The 19,366-nt window shown below is 42.2% G+C and overlaps 1 protein-coding gene across 1 annotated transcript in view; it reads right to left on the bottom strand.

Moving 5' to 3' along the window:
- Positions 1 to 3,589: 3,589 nt before the first annotated feature.
- Positions 3,590 to 19,366, bottom strand: part of klf7a (Kruppel-like factor 7a) — a 37,064-nt gene continuing 21,287 nt past the window's right edge. Inside the window, exons 2-4 of the mRNA XM_044345151.1 lie at positions 18,659 to 19,286; positions 9,921 to 10,044; positions 3,590 to 6,259 (exon numbers count right to left, since the gene is read on the bottom strand). Coding sequence (XP_044201086.1) covers positions 6,208 to 6,259; positions 9,921 to 10,044; positions 18,659 to 19,286 — 804 coding nt within the window. The 3' untranslated portion in view covers positions 3,590 to 6,207. The remainder of the gene's footprint in view (positions 6,260 to 9,920; positions 10,045 to 18,658; positions 19,287 to 19,366) is intronic.

Below are 19,366 nucleotides of genomic sequence, written 5' to 3' on the forward strand. Positions count from 1 at the left end.
AAAAAGGGCTTTATGTTCTGCTGGTTAAGTGAATCACTGCCTCGCCTGAAGAATCGGTCTTTTCTTTCATTACAGTTGCTTCAATTCAGCGCCGGTCACACAATTTATACCTTCCTTCAATGACGTGAGCTAAGGCTGAATCATTGTATATAAAACAAAAACAACAGTTCTGAATGCGCTCAGGTGTTTCGGCGGTGAATAGCGGAGCGGAGACAGTTGACGATTCAAGGGCAAGCTGATAAGCCTTCAAGATACCCGACAATGAGACAGTACATCAGTGAAAAGTCTGGAAATAAAAAAAAATCTGTCCTGTGGTCTTAATTTTTTTGCCAACACTGAATGTTGAATTTCGCTTTTTTAAGTTTAATTTTTACCTTTTTACCTTTAGAAATAGTCTGCTTTGGGAACTTTTTGCCTTTAAATGAAAGCTCAGTTGGAAAATAATCTTGAATTTAGCTTTCTGTTACACACTCACACACACATTATACATGTAGAATATCATAACAAGATAATATCATGGGATGTTTTAATCCTGTTGTCCTACTAGATTTACATAGATGCTATCATCTGATGCAGATGAATGGAAACAACAGAGGGAACAGGGTTATGGAGTACATGTAACAGAGCATTCAGCAGCCCTGTTTATCAACTCCGCTTTTCTATTATTCAGATTATTCTGCTTGGGATCCCTGGTGTAATTAGCCGGATAACAAATCCACCTCTATCCACAGTGTCTATGCATTGATTCTGTTTTATTCACCAGCTGTCGAACGCTATTAGAAAAGAGGGAAATGTGCGGAACGTGTGCATTTCAATCTTAACTACCGTCCAGCTCAGTTTAACCAAAATTAAAGGTTATCAAGTTCATTATATATAGTGCATGACGGAGCATTTGCCGATGTATGTGTGACCCTTTATGTGTTGATGTGAATGTGGTCTTTTCTCTCCCCGAAACACATTAAGACCATTTAGCTCTGCCGTGAACTCACATACAACCTCATTTCCACCACGTGTGATGAAAATGACGATCTGAGTGCGCTCATGGGACGGGTGACCTTTATTGAAAAATGACTCTAGCGTTTCTAATTTCATAACGTGTCTCTGAGATTGACGTAGTAGGTGTAGTTAGGTAGATAATACGCGTCTGTCTGTAATTACAGATAAAAGAACATTAACTTTGACAGATACATGTAAGCTTCTTGATGAGGGTGCCCATTTCAATTAGGGAGCATTAAATGAAACAAAAAACCTTATGGGAGTTTCACACTGCCAGACCCAAGGAGAATTAATACACTGCATAGGGCCATTTACCAGGCAGTAATTACTCCCTAATTAGCCATTAGTTATTCGATTACCCTTTTATCAACTAGTCATGGTCAAAAGGCAGGAATAGCGGATAAGTCATCACCTTGGTTGGTAACAGATGTAATTAACATGCCGTAGTTCCCTCGGAGGGAGTGTGCAATCAGGCAAAGTGAAGGTATTCTGGCCCATTTCCTGTGTTTGATCAAAAGGAACGATAAATCAGAGGCGTTTCTTTTTTAATTCATCCAGGGGTGGTTTGCTGCAAATAGCAGAAAAAGGAGGGTGTAAATTAATTTTCCTGCCCACTTTTACCCAGTTGGTTTGCAGATTTAACTGCGAAAGTGAAGCAAAGCGCACGGTCCTTAAAAGTCCTCTGGTCAGTGAGAGTAAAAGGGTGTGTGAATGTACTCTGGGTGCTTATTGTTAGCAAACTGAATGGCTCTGTGATTGAGACTTGATAAGAAATCATTAAATATTCGAAGAGAAGATGGATGATTAGGTGCATATTGTTGCAGGATGAAACCGCCATTAACAGACCAGCCAAGAACTCCATGAATACTCCATGCCAAACTGCTTCTACCATTTATTACACATAATTACATTCTTAAATAAAAACGATTCACCGAACAGTTCCTTGCATAGAGATATTACAATACCAATTTAAAAAAGGAATTATGAAACAAACCAGTAACAAAAATAAATCTTTCTCATTTTTCCATAATAAAGAACATTATCGTACCCATACATCATAATATACAAATGATAAATTTGAAACACTTTCTACAGCGAAAAAGGAAAGGAGAAAGACAAACGGAGGAAAAAGGTGGAGAAGGGGGGGCGAGGGAGGGAGGGAGGGAGGGAAGGAGGGAGTCGGACAGAGGAGAGGAGTTGAAAGGGATCATATCTGAGAAAATGGAAGGAGGAGGGGAGGAGGGAGGAAGAGAGAGAGAGAGAGAGAGAGAGAGAGAGAGAGGGAGGGGGAGGCGATGAGGGAATGCTGGTAGAAAAAGGGGGTGCGTTTGATTTGAAATTCAGACCTGGTGGAAACAGAAGTGGTGTCACACATAGTAATGCGTGTCGTCCCCCCCCCCCCCCCCCCTCTCCTTCCTCTGCTGAGAGCAAAAGCTGCAGTCTGGATCTCTGACTCTCACAAGGTGGCATGAAAAACAGTGAAAAACACACAAGGAGAACGGAGAGAGAGAGAGAGAGAGAGAGAGAGTGTGTGTGTGTGTGTATTTGTGAGTAGGTTCAGCATGTGCTTGTGCGTGTGTTTGTGTATTTGCCTGCATGTGTGCTGTATGAATCTGTGTGTTTAGGGAGTGTCTGCATGCATGTAGTCAGCGAGGGTGTGTGTTTGCATGCCTGCAGTGTGTGTGTGTGTGTGTGTGTATGCATGTATGTGTGTGTGTGTGTACATCTGTGTATAAAACAGCTACTATACAGCCTTTTGTGATCAGCGTTTTAATAAACCGGGGTCGTTTGTGTGAAGTGTAGTGTACAAGCGGACAGAAAAACATCAGATATGCAAGTGATTTTTCCAAAAATTCAGAGTGCAAATACAAACAGACGAAGAACACACAGGCACAGCAGAATTGACAATCATTCATTATGATGACACAGAACTGAACCGCATCCTCGGAGACAACATGAAACAACCTTTCCAGAAAAACACATTCACATTTGATCTCCCAGTTTTTTTTTTTTTTCGAGCTCCCGGAGAAGAATCGTTTGTTTATGTCAAGTCACGAGAAGAGTCGGACCAAATTTAAACTGTCCTGTAATTAAGGGGGGGTATTTCCATGTCTGGGCTCCTTAAAAAGTCTCAATGAATGTGAAAAATAACACATTCAATGTTTCAGTCCAAAAACCTCAGCTGTCTATGATTGGTACAGATCATGAACAAAACAAATAGAATAACACACTCCAGAGCTGCACATTCCCACACATTCGCAACCATTCAGTTCAACGGGAGAGCGTTTTTGTGCCCCGTTGAAATATTGAAACACACGAGTACCTAGAGCTGCCATTGATGATACAAATTTAACCCGTAGGTTAAACCGCTATTCTTCATTTTTATCTTCCAAGTGGAGATTTGGCCTATGCCTGCTGCGACATTCCCATTCCCAACTGGATATTTTTTTTTTAGATCGTCTACAAAGCGAATGTTTGTCAGAATCTGTGACTTTTATTAATGCCAACAAACATAAAGAATGACTGGGAGCATTGAGAGTTTGTAAGCTGTAACCTACAGTAGAAGGCCCATGAGAAATTTTTGGTCTCCTTGAAAATAAACCAGCAGTTAAAACTTGTATCTTTGCAACATTGTGTATAAAAGGGAGTGTGGCTTGTTTCTTCTCATTAAGAAAGAGAGTGTTCACTATTAACGCGAAGCAGGAGGTGACTATGTATCTACTTCCAGAGCTACAGACAGATCATGTCTAGATATGATTGAGCTGGGCTGCATTCATACCCAAAATTGAAATGCGCCTCTGGTTTACAGAGCAAAATCAATTTTCTGTCTCCCTTGCCAAAAAGCAGACTGCTGTGCGCCTCATTTGCCTCAAAGTATTAAAAGTCTTGTAAAATAAAGAACAAACACTTTCACAGAGTTCCCAATCGAGTTTGCAAGAACCCCGACAATCTACTTTTGTCCGAACTGCCTTTTTGATTTTTGTGCGCTTTCTGTTTAAGGATTAAACTCCAAAAATTCCTTCCTATTAATGGATTAAAGACATGTCACTTATAGTGTAAGGTGGCAAAGAAGTGGAATTTATGTGTCTTTGTTCTATCGGACAAGAGTCAGATCACCAAGGACAAATGTTCCAGTTTTCTAGGAGTGTATCTATGTGTCTGTGTGAGTCTCAGTTCATTGCAGTTTCATGAGCTGATGGGGCAGTTATCATTGCTGACCGAGCAGATCCGTTCAGCCACCCTGCTGGAAATCTGCACTCATGACCTCCCGCTGGTCCAGCACGACCAGTAAAATGTGTAGTAACTTGTCAAAAAGCTACCGGCTGTGTCTAGCTAAGTCAAACCGTTCATTTCTAATGTGAAAAAGAGAAACTATAAACACGTGGTGTCTGGTACAGTATGATTTTACCAGTTGTGATCACAACCCTGTTCAAGTGTTTTCTTGGGCCCAGCAAAATGTACAGACTTACAACAGATACATTCACATTGATTTGCTCCGAGAAGAGCCACCCAATTGATTGAATTTGTGTGTCTTCCTACAAGTCCTTCCGTTATCCAGTGAGTATGCATTCAGACATACATGTACGTGGTCAGGAAGTCAGCAGGAATGTTCTTGGATATGCATAGGGCCTGATTAGAAGAGCTGTTGAATGCTGCTTTCTGAAATAAAGTCTGAGAGCTGCTAATTTGGAAGAGTTCTGCATTTGCGGTGTGAACAGGACAAAACCCTCCTCGACCCAGTGGCTAGTTAGGTGCCAATCACTCTCAAAGGCCAAAGAGATCATTTCAGGCATCTACAGTAGACACTTCTGCTTTTTTTGGCTGCATCCAATGGTCTTTTCAATTGTCTTTTTTTTAACAAATAGGAGAATCTTTTCTTAGAAACAATATAGCCTTTACATACATAGTGATCTTGTTTGAGCTTGGTGTGCTATCGCAGTCGGCTAGCTGCTTCGTCTTGTGCATGTGGCTGTCCACGCTCTGACGGCATGTGAAAGCCAGTGTTTGGTGAGTCCCGAATCGTCTCCCAGTCCAAGACATTGGGACATTTTTTTTTACAAAAAGTTTGCAAAGAGTCAATTGTGCAACAGTTTCTGACAACAACTCATGAGAGCCAAGATCCTGGAGAGGAAAAACACTCTTAGGAGCCGTGTCTCTTGAGAGGCTCGGTTTCAGCTGACATTCTAGGAGATGAACAGTCTTTCCCAGAGTAGATTAGTTAGCCTCATCCAGTGTTAACCCTCAACAGATGATGTTCATAAAGCAAGCCAGCCCTCTGGATGACCTCAATCAGTCTTCACAGCACATCAGTGCAACACACTCCCATCCTCAAGTCTTCGGGGAATCCAATCTAACGCTCCGTTCAAACAAGTGCTCCGATGCCATCGAACCAGAAGGATTTATAAATGGATCCAGTTAGCAGATGTGAAGGGTCAGATGAAAAATTGTCAAATTATTATCTGTCCTATATATAGATAATAAAACCTGTGATGAATTGTAAAGGCTGTGGCAAGTTTGAAGGAGTGAAAGCCAGCTTTTTTTGCTTGCTAAACCCTAAGAGATAATGTTTGGCTACCATTGGAGATGAGCTCGTCAGCTCAGAGAAGACTTGAATATACAGTGCAAACAGCAACTCTGCTGTCAGCGCGCTAAATTTACAACTGGTCCAGTTTGGCGTCAGTGTACTCTGGCACGTGGAGCACTGCTGCATGAACAGGGCTGACATTATGGAAGCGTTTTTTAACCGAGGGGCGATCGGAAAGGCTGCAAAAGGACGACTAAAACAAAGAGCTGCAGACTACAGGCACGTGGTCCACCATTCATTGTGTGACATCCCCTCTGAGACACATACGACGGGTGGGATGGAGCGTCTGTATCGTCCACGCGACAACACCGGGAGACATTTGCGAGGTGACGACGTGTCACTGTGGAATCATGGACCAACTGTTTGAGCACAGATTGACAGAGTCACTTATGAGCCGTCTGTCTGCCTGCCTGTGTTTCTGTCTGTAGTCAGCGTCCCTGTGTGGTGCCTCTCCCTCCATTCCAGTCCAGAATGGCCAAATCTGGTGTTTTTTTGAGTCCATCCCACTGTCCCCCTCTGACATCCATGGTGTTATTTTTCTGCAGATGATACGTCCTCTCTTTTCTTCCACTCCGCCTCCATCCCCTTCCCCTCTCTTCCACTCCCGCTGACCTCTCTCGAATTCCTCAGATGTGCCTCTTCATGTGTAGCGCCAAGTGATCCGACCGTGAGAAACACCTGCAACCAAAGAGAGAGAAACAGAGAGCAGCTTGTTAGCTTGTTACCAATGCAGGGGAAAGAAGTTTGTTTTGTCGATTGAGCTAAATGTTGCTGTTAGCTAGTGAGTGCTGAGCCACTAATGCACACGCAATTAGTATATGTGTAACTAATTCATAATCAGCAATTTCAGCAGCACTCCTAATGACTTCAGCTGTGCCATGAATTACTAGAGAGCCCGCAGATGGATCTGTTGAAACAGTGTGGAAGGGGGGGGAGAAAGAGAGAGAGAAAAAAAAAAAAAAAACGCAAAACATGTGCTGTAAAACGATAGCTAAATTAGATGAATCGACGCCTCTCATCTGAAATCAGGCTTGCAGAATTGCTGGGGCGTAGCTGCACACTGAAAAATGAAATTGCCCTGGAAGTACGCTGGCCTATTTTTTTTTTTTTTTTTTTTTTTTTTTTACATGAGGGTTTTTAAAAATGTTTGATTATTTCAACCTGATTGCCACAAATCGACATAATGTATGCTTTCAGCTGGTCTTTTGTTTATTCCACGCTCGCATACATACAGATGCAGCCATTATATGAGACCTACTTTGCCATCACTATTACTAGATCAACAGTAATGCTGTTGCATGTGTGCTGAACTAATGCTACAGCTCCATTCCCAAGAGAAGAAGTGCTTTGCAAAAAGCAAGTGCTGCTTTCTTTTAGGTAATTGGAGGCTGCATGTTCTGGTGATTAGTGTGTTAAGAAATATTTGAGATGGAGGCTTATTTTACTCGTGTACTTCCATTTCATAATATTTAGAAGAAAAATAAGACTATTAAATTGCTTCCAAAGTGCTACATTTTCTAAATTTCCTTCCGATTTATTTCAAATGGAAGGTATATAAAATGTATGAGGTGCAAGTCTAATGTAATCTGTTTGTTACACCAACATTAAGGCTCTAGAGTTCATCATCCTCTGATCTTAAACAAGCCCTTAAGCACAGTTTTACATCTGCAACCAAATCTCTTTTTATGTATATTTGCCAATACTCCTTACAACAAGCAATCTTACAATTATTCATCAAATTAAGCAATAAATAAAATTCAACAATAAATAAAAACACCATACTCATGTAAACCAAATAGCATTTAAATATAAATCCCCAATTTGGGAGTCAGACTCCGTCTCACATTTCTGTAACTGTTGATTTTTTTATTTTTTCTCTCAGTTTTTGTTTTTTGACGCCAGTTTCAGATTGGCTCTTTCCACGGAGACAGAGGCAACTGCCTAAGATGTCAAGATGAATCAGTGTTTGGCCAAGAGGTGGAGTTACACTGTGATGAGCCACCAGTCATCTGTCTTACTGTCACACCTGCACGCGTGTGTGTATGTGTGTGTGTGTGTCACTGTTTTTTTGCGTACATGAGCGTGTGCGTGCTAACAAACACATGTGGGATTAATGAATGGCTCAGGAGACGTTCAGGCGTGTTTTTGTGTGTGTGTGTTTGTGTTTTACTATGTGTGTGTGTGTGTGTGCTCGGTGAGACAGATGGTAAAGTATGAGTCACGACTCGGGGGCACGACACCAGCTGGCACACCGTGGGTCTGTCTCCTCCCCCCCTCCTGCCTCCCCCCCACCATCCTCAATCTTCCACCCCGTCTTCTCTGTCTCCCCTGTTTCCCCTCTTCCTTCATCTCAGCAGGGTGTATGTGTGTGTTTTTGTGTGTGTGTATGTGTGTATGTGGTGCTGGAGGGGTTGGGCGCCTTGTGACACATGACAGAGGTGGGCCCGAATTAGGGATGTGCCTGCAGGGGGGTCTGGCGATGGGGGGAGGTGGGAAATCATGGGGGAGCAGGGAGGGATACTGTATTTACAGTCTGTCCAGCTGAGACCTGATTAAGTTGACACTGCTTGGACCTCTGCTGCCTCTCACACACACACACACACACACACACACACACACACACATGCGCTGATGACTAAGAGACGCACATTAAAACACACTCTTTCATACACATTAAGGCAAAGGACCCCAGGTGAAGAGGGACTTCTTTTTGTCCTTTCGTAATGAATCTATACATGATTCAAGAGGTCACAAATTCAATAACTTTGTTGTGACATTTCTGTGACAATGAATCACATCTTTGTGAATATATTAATCCTGACAAAAATAGTGCATACATGCCAAAAAAATTACAAATAAATCTTACTACATCTCTAAAATCTTGACATAAAACGGCAAAAATCTACCAAAAAAAAGCCTCAAGCAACAGTTTTGCACATGTATGTTTGTTATGAAACTATAATGTTCATATTTAGTGATTTTTACCCAGTGAAGCAGGGATGCATATGCAGTAAAAATGACCTTTCCACCCAAACTATCACCTGGAACACCGTAGAGGCTCCTGTAGACAAAATTGCTCAGAGATCCCAGAGGTGTCAGTGAGGGCTGGATCTCAGACAGAAGGGTGTAATTAAAAAAGGAGGAGTAAAGATTTTTGTGTCTGAGTCAAGCAGATCTTTTTATAGCAAATAACGGCCACTGAATGCTTGATGATTCTGTCGGCGGAGTCACATTTTAAGGCGCCCGGCAAATTAACATTTTTGCTGTGCTTCATAATTAAACAGAAGCCAGGGTGACTAATTAACCAGACGCGGGCGAATTACATCAGATCAACTCTTCAAAGTGACAGAGCACCTCTGTTTAAGGTTAGGAGGGTCTTTTGTCTAAGATGGTAAAGAGGAAGTGGACAAATGGTCGGAAATCCACATCAAACCATCTACTGAATGATTCCAATTTAAGATATAGAAAGTCTTGTGTGTGTGCAAACTGCCCTGCTGGTCGGTTTGCTTTGCTCAAGGACACTCGGTGCTCAGGTCACACGGGATCAGACCTGGAATCATCCGGTTTCTAGGAAAGTCCCTCCAATTACTGGGCCAGCTTGAGGCTTTATTTACAGTAACACACACACCTGTATTTTGGGTCATGGTGGTTTTGGGAAAATCCCTAAATACATTTTTGCCCTTTAGGTGTCCAACACACCAAACACTGGTACCATTTTAGAATAAGGAATCCTTTTTAACAGGTTTAACAAGCTGTAACATGGTACAGTAAATATTTCATGCTAGCCAAAATATACCCCTCATTATTAGCTTGCTACTGATCTGTAAAACATTTATAATGCCATTATTTCTGATGTATAAACCCTTTATAAAGCATGATCTAACAGAAACTGGTGCCCAAACTCTTAGAGTCACATTAATATTTCATATCAGTGATGTTTGGGAGCAACAATGGGCTCTACAATCATTTTGCACCTCTGCCCCCAGTGTGAAAGCAGCCTCCAAATCAAGGCCACTATTAATATGCTGCACAGGGCCCGATGTAGGCACCCTTTGCATTCCCACTGAAAGACTGAGCAGGTTGGGTGTTGCTTGTGTTGCACAGGAGCACACATTAGTAATCCTGCCAGCACACTTTTAAACTGGGTCAGTACCAAACACATTTGGGTGTGTTACCGGCATCTTGTTGCACTTCTTTTACGAAACCAAACTGTGTACAAAACACAACAGGGAAACATAGCCTGCTGCGCGAGTGCGAGCGCTTCAAATAACCCCTGGAAAAATGGAAGATAAACATATAAGGGGAGAGGAAAGGAGGGAGAAGTTGGGTTTTGACAGACCTGTCACAGTGGTTGCACTTAAAAGGCTTGGCGCCGGTGTGTTTACGGTAGTGCCTCGTCAGCTCGTCGCTCCGGGCGAATCGCCACTCACAGCCCTCCCACGAGCACTTGTACGGCTTCTCACCTAGGGAATGGAAAAAAAAAAAACACACACACACATGCAAGCACCTGTTTTAATGCTTATCTGCCAATCACAAGCTTATTTGTCTCTATGGTGTTGGCATGAAATCATGAATCCAGATATTTGGTGCCTTTGCTAAAGACAAAGCTCCATGTCCAGAGAATTTCTACATCCTGAATGCCGTTTTCATTCTGTTTCACTGATAAACATTCCTGTGCTTCCTTTCACTCTCTATTTTTCTTTTTTTTTTTTTAGGGGTTGGAAAGAGAGAAAGGCAATGTCTAACACTGGGATGGAGAAGCTCCCACTGGTCTCCAATCTTGCTGAACACGCAGAAGAGGAGTAGAGGTTAGAGAGAAGTGGAGCGAGAGAAGAAGAAGTGGAGAGCAAGAGGATGAAGGGGGTAGTGGGGGGAGGGAGGGAGGGGATTAGAGGCAGGGAGAGAAAGGTGGATGAGAGAGTGAGAAGAGGAGGTGAGATGAGACCAGGAGAGGGAAAAAGTGGAGTAGGAGAGAAGTGCTGCAGAAGTGGATTAAGGCAGAGGAGGCTGCAGATATGCCGGCAGGGGAGGGGTGGGTGATAATTAGGCCAGTCGGACGGCATAATGGCAAGGAGACCACAATCTGCCAGCTGCGTCCAGCTCAGAAGATGTCACCTGCATCAGTCACATCCCATCTGGACCGGTGCTCGTGGATGAATACAGACACAGTGACACAGTGACCAGCTCTGCTTGAGTGGCTTCGGCACAAAAAAAGGGGGCTTAATTTGTTGAATGTGATTATCAAAAAAAGGGGGACACAATCAATGGATCAACTGCTTTGTGAAGACAGTTGAGATAGAAGAGAGTGCTTGTATAAACACAGTGGTGGTTTGGTGCAATTATTTCTACCAGCTGTTGAAGAAATTCACTCATTGTGTGCACACTTGTTCATGGGGATAAAGCTAAAAAAATCAATAATATATACAGTATTTATGCACACCAATTAAAAGGTACATTCCTGTTTTTCAGTTTAAGTTAAATGCCACTAAAGCTGAATGGCACACGCCCAAGCAAATGAGAAAACAACAACAAAAAAAAATCTCTTGACATTTGACCCGTTCTCTCAAATATCCTCGGCAAGTAGTGGCGTTACAAAGCGCTCCATTAGCGAGAATCGTGTCGGGTTTGACGGTGAGAAGCAGAGGTGCGTTAGGTTATAGCAGTGATGAGGTGATAAATGAACAAATGGGGAAAGTATGACCTCCAGTCAGCAATCATCACATAGCAAAAAAACACCATTATTGAATACAAATTGATGACACTTTGTCAATTTTATTTTGACTTTCTCTTTTAAAGACATTACCTTAGAATCACTTGCATCAATTTGACACTCAAAAACTTGTGATGTGTGAATTTATTTCAGATAAGAACATTTTTTTATGGCAGGTGATTCAGTGAGCAATTTTCTGTTAATAAAAAAATTGTAGAGTTTAAGTGGTTTCGGTTTAGAGACACAGAAATTGCTCCTGTCCCCTTCCATCCATCCATCCATGCATGTCCCCATTGTGGACACGTATCCCTTCATACCGCCTCACTTCCCAGAAACACCCAGAGCAGCAGGTCTGGGCCATCCGGCTCTGGCCAATGAAATTCCCGGGAGGCAGGGATGCCTGACTGTGTTGCCTAGCAACGGGAGCGAGGGGGCGGGGTGTATATGTGTGTGTGTGTGTGTGTATGTGAAGGAGAAGTTGGGGGGGGGCAGTGCGCTGAAACATGAGAAGGCAGTAGTCAGTGCAGCTGGCTGGATCTGGCAACGGCACGCCGCCATGCCACCGGCCAATTACCGAGCACGCTGGCAGAGCACGGAGGCAGTTGCCTAGCGACGGTAACTGTAGAGCTGTACGGGGCAAGGGGAGGGGAGGGGGGCGGAGCTGGGGTGGCAGTAGTAGTGGTGGTAGTAGTGGTGGTGGTGGTGAAGGAGGAGGGGGCACTAAAAGACCAGAGCCTGCAGCAGTACATAACCACTCAGCTACAGACTCCTCCAACGATACGCTGCCCCCCGTTGCCTAGCAACAGAACCCCCCCCCCCCCCCCCCCCACCAACCCCCACCCTCCCCCGCTCTCCTCTCCCTCAAGATGCCCTCGTACAAACAGGCAAGTACAGCAGGTACACACTCGTCTTCTCAAACACGTAAACACACACACACACAGGAAGAGGAAGGCTACTTTTAAAATACAACGTTACATACAATATAACTGATTGGCAGTTTAAAATGGCAATCAGTAACCTAATCCACTGGATTAGCCCGAATTGAGCAACATAATCAGATTATGCTCTGTTACTTTTGGATTACTTTGCCTGTAAAACATATAATGTAGATTATGAAACTAAGTGGATTATTTCTTCTGATTTGAAGAATCAGGATTGTGGGCAGTGCTGTCGTTGGAAACCATTATATATTCTGCATTATTTAATAAGATCCCCATTAGCTGGCACTTTTTCAGGCAAAACGATGTGCAATCAAAATGCTTTTTTTCCACTTTGAAAATGTTTTCCTGGAGTAATCAAATAAGCAATCACATATTTCACATCCGTAATCTGATAACTGGGTGTTTCCTGAGTCATGGTAATCCCATTATGTGTAATCTGTTACTTCCGAGTGCTCTTTCTCTGACACACACACACACGCACACACATTTCCACTCACACGCACACTCGTTCCAGCCTCTCAGGTGCCAGTGTTGAAGTTAATTGCATTCCCTCCATTAGCTGGAGCTGAAGCAGGGCATCCGGGTCTCAGAGGTCATTAGAGTGGCTCTCGGAGAACGCTCTACAGGCTCCTGCCCACAACTCGCGGCGCAGGCTTGGGGATGAGCAGGAGGGAGAGGAAGAGAGGAAAAGGTTTATAGAGGAAGATGATAGATGAGGGGAACTGATAGGGAAGTAAAGTATGTTAGAGAGAGAGAGAGAGGGATGAGAATTATGGAAAAGAAGGGCTGAAAGATTAACGTCTATATGAAAAGTACAGTTTTCAAACTGTAACAGCTGTGGCGCAATTTTATTTTATGTTTTTTTAATTAGTTAATTACAAAACACAAAGAGAAGCTGGTAAGTGTGCTCTCTGCATGTATGATGGTGTATGTACAGCTGCGTATACATATAATATTTGGATAAAAGATTGAGAGTAGGACCAAAAAGAGTGGTGAGTCTTTTCTCTGCAGAAATGATCTTGAATATCACCTCACATCAAATTCAGACATGTAGTTAGCAGGTATTTCTGTAGCTGTGAAGTGTAAATGACAACTGCTTAACAGTTGTCAGAATGTCCTAGACATTTAAACACATAAAGGATCTCCTAATATGCAGCTTCAACCATCTAAATTAGTCAAATCAAGTGGATATCTCTCATAGTTACAGTCTTTTAATACCAATACCTCGAACTGCTGAAGCCTCATATTAGCTTTAAAATACATTTTTCCACAAAATGAGGACTATGGATTATGTCGCCCATCACTGCTACTAAAAGCACTTTATGACGGAGTCTTGTAATGGCTAGCATGAAGAGGAGGAATGATTACAGCGAGCAAAACCTGTTTCAATGTTCATCCAGGCACCTGACGGTTGTTTTAAGACAGACTTGAAAAATTGTGAGCCTATCCTTTACACTGAATGAGATTACAGTGAAGAGTGTGAAACCCCTGAACAGAAAAGTCATTCTTATACATTCTCTCATCAGGCTAAATTATAGTCAGTGAAATAATAGTGACATTAAAATATTCCCCATTTTTCTGGAGCCACTGCTTTAAGAACTTTCAATCAAGACCTGTAGCTTGCCTTAACAGTGTGTGAAGCTACGTTAGCTTAGTTATTTATCATTATTACTATAACTGGCTAACAATAAAGTTTACAACACTTTGAAATGTCATGATTATATTTGTATAATATTGATTAATGTCAAGTATGCTACTAATATAATACAGAACCTTTAATAAATGTGAACTAAACAGAAAAGTTTACTTACAGTAGAAGTTGACTTTTCTCTGTCTGATTGGTTTAAAAAAAAGAGTTCGATAGGATACAGAATATGTTTTATCAGATTCTATTTATGTAAAATCACAATACATATACATATGGCCAAAAGTATGTGGACATCTGAGTGTATTGATACCTGAATGTTTCACCTACAAGGGATTTTCTTATTAATATGCTACCGCTACTTTTCTCTTACACAGCACACATAGAAATATGGACAGGGATGTCCGCATACATTTGGCAGTATACTGTAGTATATGTCTGAGGTTATGAGTGGTAAAAAAAAAAGATATCTTATTTAATACTATGCAGAATACAAATACAGGCCTGCAGTTTAAGTTAGAGAAAATAAGCAAAAGGGCAGAGAGCAGGAGAGAGAGGCAAACACAGGAATGTCGGAGAAAGGGCTAGAACGAAAGGAGGAAGAGCAAGAGAGAGATTAGAAAGAGCGAGAGAGCGAGGCGGATGAGAAACAGAAAGAGAGAGAGAAAGAGAGAGGAGAGCACGAATAACCCAACAGGCCTCGTGTTTTACCCGTTCCCTCACCCTGCCCAAAATCTAATTGTACCATTTCTTATCTGCCATAAGCCTATTCACATAAAGCTCTACAGGGCACTGTCATTTCAACTCAGCTCGTCTAATTCCAGATTAAATCGTAGCCTTTTCTCCGTCGGTAATTTATGGAAATAACAACTAAGAAAAAGAGGATTTGAGTAATGACATCTTTAAACTTGTCAGGATAATGGCTCAGTGAATGGGGGAGCCTGTGGCACTGCTGTCTTTTTCTGAAGAGGGTCGCTCTACTGTACCTCCCCCATTCCTGTCTTCTGTCTTCATCTACTCTTTGTTTCACTCTCGCGTCACTCTCTCTCCTCTTCTTCTGCCTTTTCTTTAGCTTTTGTGTTTTCTTTTTGTCATCTTATGTCGACGTCCCCCCCCCCCCCCCCCCTCTCCTTTATCATTCTACCTTCCCGGTTTGAATAACAAGACGGATGTTCTTTTGGTGGATGCTTTTATCCAAAGCACCTTAAGTGACAATGATAAGCTCAACTGGGGGAAGGGTTCCTCAAGGAACTGAAACCTTTAAGGTACTATATGTACTGCAGCATCATGTCATAAAATCATTATCATATCAATTTTTACCACCTACAGAAAGGAAGGATTAGCTTTGGAAGACTATAGTTTTCAAAAGGTGACTTTATGTCATGTGATAAGGATATTCCTCATTGCATTGAAATGTCCTTAAACGATTAGTCAGTAGATAAGTTGATTAGATGATAAAATACAATGAATTTCCAAACATCTGCTGGTTCCAGCTTCTCAAATGTGATGATTTACTGTTTTTTTTCATTCTATATTACTATGAATATAATGTTTTTGGTTGGTCCAAGTAGGCAATCTGAAGACTTCAACTTTCTTTCAAGTTCTGGGAACTTGTCAGTATTTTTTTCAGATATGTTACAATAAATTATTTAATTGTGATAATAAGATGTCTACTGAAAATGATAGCTGTTATCCAGAGCTCCTAACTTCTCTTCACTTTGAAGAACGTCCCACAAATCTGGTCTTAAATATAAGATATTCAAAACTGTGCAGCGTTAATGCCACATTCTTTGTTTTATCCTTTATATCTCAGTATGGGATCTTTGCAACAGACAGTTCTGTGTCAATTATCTTCTAGCCCAGCCCTTTGCTCGCATGGATATTCTGACTGGACTGTATCAGTGGCACTGGTCTCCCAAAGCTGGCCCAGTTGGCATGGAGTTTAATCACAGGGGCTGTAGACACACCACACTGGGGAAATCAATGATAGCATGTCTGTGCCCTTTGTTCCAGTCTGGCTGACGCCTAAACCTGTGGCGCGCACCGTCGAGGGTGTGATAACACATGCGGCATGTTTTCTTCATTCTTAACATACAGTGGCTGACAACTTAACTTTCTTTAAATTCACACACTCCAAATGCGAGCGAGCCAGAGCTAGTAAACAAGTCCCATGTAGCTTCAGCTGTGGTAATCTGTCAACCTGGGAGTTTAGGGATTTAGATGGTGGGGAGAAAGCAAATCTAATTTGAGTCTCTGTAACTTCATTTAGCATGATGGACGCTCTTTGCCGTACCTCAACTGGTTAAAACATAAGAGCTATATATTAGTTATTCTAGGCTTTCCAAGCATGAGTAATGGCTGGCTGTCAGATGTCAATATCCATCTCATTATAGGTGGGTGGAGATCTGCATTTTCAGCCACTGTAGGGTAATTAATTCCACTGGAATATAAAAACCATTGTTCTCACCTTCCCAACCAAACCAAAAGACCTTCAATAAACACCCCAAACATACTTGATGTAAATGAGATGTGAAAGCAAAAGGGTGCTGAACCCTAACCCTGATAATTAATAACAGGAAACAAACAACAAGTTTTGTTTTCCCTTTCCCTTCATAATTGGAATAAACCTACAGATGGTTTCACTCATGACTTGCCTCCTAAGGGTACAATGTGCCATTATATTTGAAACATATTTTCCTGCTCTTAAAATGATTATCGCCCCCGCAAAATCAGGCAGTCTCCAACCATAGATTGAGAACCACTGACCTAGACTTATAGAATGCATAGAGGACAGGAGGGCCTGAAATAAACCGGGGAAATGGCGGCCCATCCAGGTCAATCCATCCATCACTGTGCAGTTACTCAGACAGAAGACAGCTCCCCGACAGGGGTCTGAGTGGTTTGGGATTGAGATGGAAGAGAGGGAGAGTTATAGCTCCCGAACCCTCCCCCCCTTCCTTCTTGAGAAGAACCTTGACAAGGAGCGCCCGTCCTGGTTTGGCACAGAGAAGTACTTAGGTAGAAAGACTGGGATAAGAGAAGTGGGTTTTCTTAAATCATCATATTTTTATCTTACATGGTGATATTTCCATGTGGCACCAAGGGGACGAGGCTTTAAGCCTGTTCCATGATTACAGAGATTTTTTTTTTTTTTTTAAACATTTCTTATCATTTCTTCTGTGCATTTTGTACTTGCTCCAAGAATGTGAAGCAGGTGGATTTTCCTCAATTATCTCAAGTCAGTTTATCTGGGAATTCAAGATGAATGAACGACTGCATGGATAGATAGAGATAAACTCATGAAAATTCATAATGTGGGTACTGTCTACAATAAAAACAGTTTACATTTTATATCTCTCTTGTAAAAAACTTCTTACACTGTTTATTTCCCTTCACAGACCAAAACAATGATCCGTGTGTCCCATAAAGACTGCATGTCTGAAACTTGACTGCCTGAATCAAATTAAATGTCTTTTTTCTAATGAACTAATTATTTAGAAAAAAAATGCTGTCAAGCCCTTGCCAAAAATAGACATATGCACATAGAAGAAAGAAAGCATTGTGATCAAAGAAAGGCAAAATTAGATTTGGAGTGACAACAGCCAAAATCCAACAAATACAAAATAATTTGCACAACCAATCTGACAAAACAACGATTTTTAAATTCTATTCTTTCGGTTCCTACGTTCAGCGCCAAGGAGTAAAAACAGAATGGCTATTCCTTCTTCACTGTGCAGTAGTCATTTAGCCTCAGGATTGAGTCTTTTTAACCTGTCAGCGACAATGAGCGTCAATCAAATTCATTACCAGCAGGTGTATCAAGTGGCTTCCTTTGGTCAGATAGGTATCCTTAGAGTTGCCTCGCTAAAGCTTTGTTCAGACTGCAGGCAAATCAGATTTGTTTCTCAAATCAGATGTTTGAGACAGACTGTCTGCACTGTTACTTGCAAGTGATAAGATTGGATTTGTGTGTCCAGACATCATCAACTTATCTGCATGGGTTGCTGTGGTAACAATGTAGGCGTCAGTAACTTACTGTTGTTCTCTGTGTTATCCTCCGTACTGCTCTGCTAGTAGCAGCCACTATGATGCACTTCTGTCAGTCTGGATTTGACATTGTTGTTCTGTGTCACGTTATGGGTGATGCAAAAGACACTTTGAAATCTGATTTGAGCGTCCAGACCGAGGTGCATCTGTAGAAATATGATTGGAATTGTATTTCAAACCACCTCTAAATGTGGTTTGTATACAATTTGCAAAAATCACATTTCATGTGTTTTTTTTTGCTGTCCAGACTTTCTAAAATCAATTTGGATACAATCTGAATATGCCAAAAAAACAGATTTGGGCTGGCAGTCTCAACAAGGCCTAAAAGTCTCACTATAAATCTGAGGAGTCAACTCAGATTAATAGTGACTAAATCAACTAAACGCTCATATTCAAAATACATACAGATTTTGAAACATTGTGTCTCTATAGAACTCCTATGAACATATAAATGTACACTTTTAAACACATTCAAATACATGAATGTGACTTTTTTAGGTGACTCAAAACAATAATATTTAACCAATCCTAGAGCTAAATGACTGTAGCACACAGAAGAAGGCAAAACAAACACGTCTCTGCATGTTATTCCCCTTTGCTCAACATAGAAACTAAAATATTACAATTAAAACTAAACTAACACTCTACTGCTGCCTCCTCTTTTACTACTATTACTGCAATTAAAAAATTCAGTCCTATCAACAAATGTCTTTAGCCTTAAGACTAATTCTCACCTGTGTGTGTCCTCTGATGAGCCTTTAAGTGGGAGCTCTTGGTGTACACCTTCCTGCAGCCATTGAACTGACAACGGTGAATCCTCTTCTTGTTCTCCGGTAGCTCCCCCACCCCAATCACACACGCAGCCCCCTCCTCTTCGTCCTTCATCCGGACGGGGAGCGCATGTGCCGCCACCAGCCGGGCCGCGCTAAGCCCCACCTTCCTGGCCACCAGCTTCAGGGTGAGCGTCCCGTCGGCCGAGGCCGTCAGCGTCTGGTTGGGTTTGACGAGGTGCCGGCCGAGTTCTGGCGATGAGGGGGGCGTCAAGGAGGTGACGGCGCTCAGCTGGGCCTGGTGAACCCCTTCCATCCCTTCTACAGTTTCCAGGCCCTGGCCCTTGGGTTTGACGTCTCTTTTCATTGCACCGGTTGATGGGAAGTTCTTACGTGTTGGGCAGAGGATCACTGGAGGTGGGCTTGGGGGCTCAGGGAGGCTGGGCAGGCTGGGGAGCAGGGTGTCCGACAACTCTTCCTCGCCGTCCTCCTTCAGGTAGGCCGGAGTTAATAGACCATCCAAGTCTTGGTCGAAGAGTTCAGACAAGCGCTTGGGCTCCGTCTGCAGATAACGCTCCAATTCTAGGCAAGTCTGAAAGAGAAAAATCGGGAGAAAAGACTCAATTTGGACTCAATTCAAGCAAGTTCATGCATTTGGCCAGCTGCATTAAA

This window comes from Thunnus albacares, chromosome 24 (assembly GCF_914725855.1).
Source record: "Thunnus albacares chromosome 24, fThuAlb1.1, whole genome shotgun sequence".
NCBI classification, from domain to species: domain Eukaryota; kingdom Metazoa; phylum Chordata; class Actinopteri; order Scombriformes; family Scombridae; genus Thunnus; species Thunnus albacares.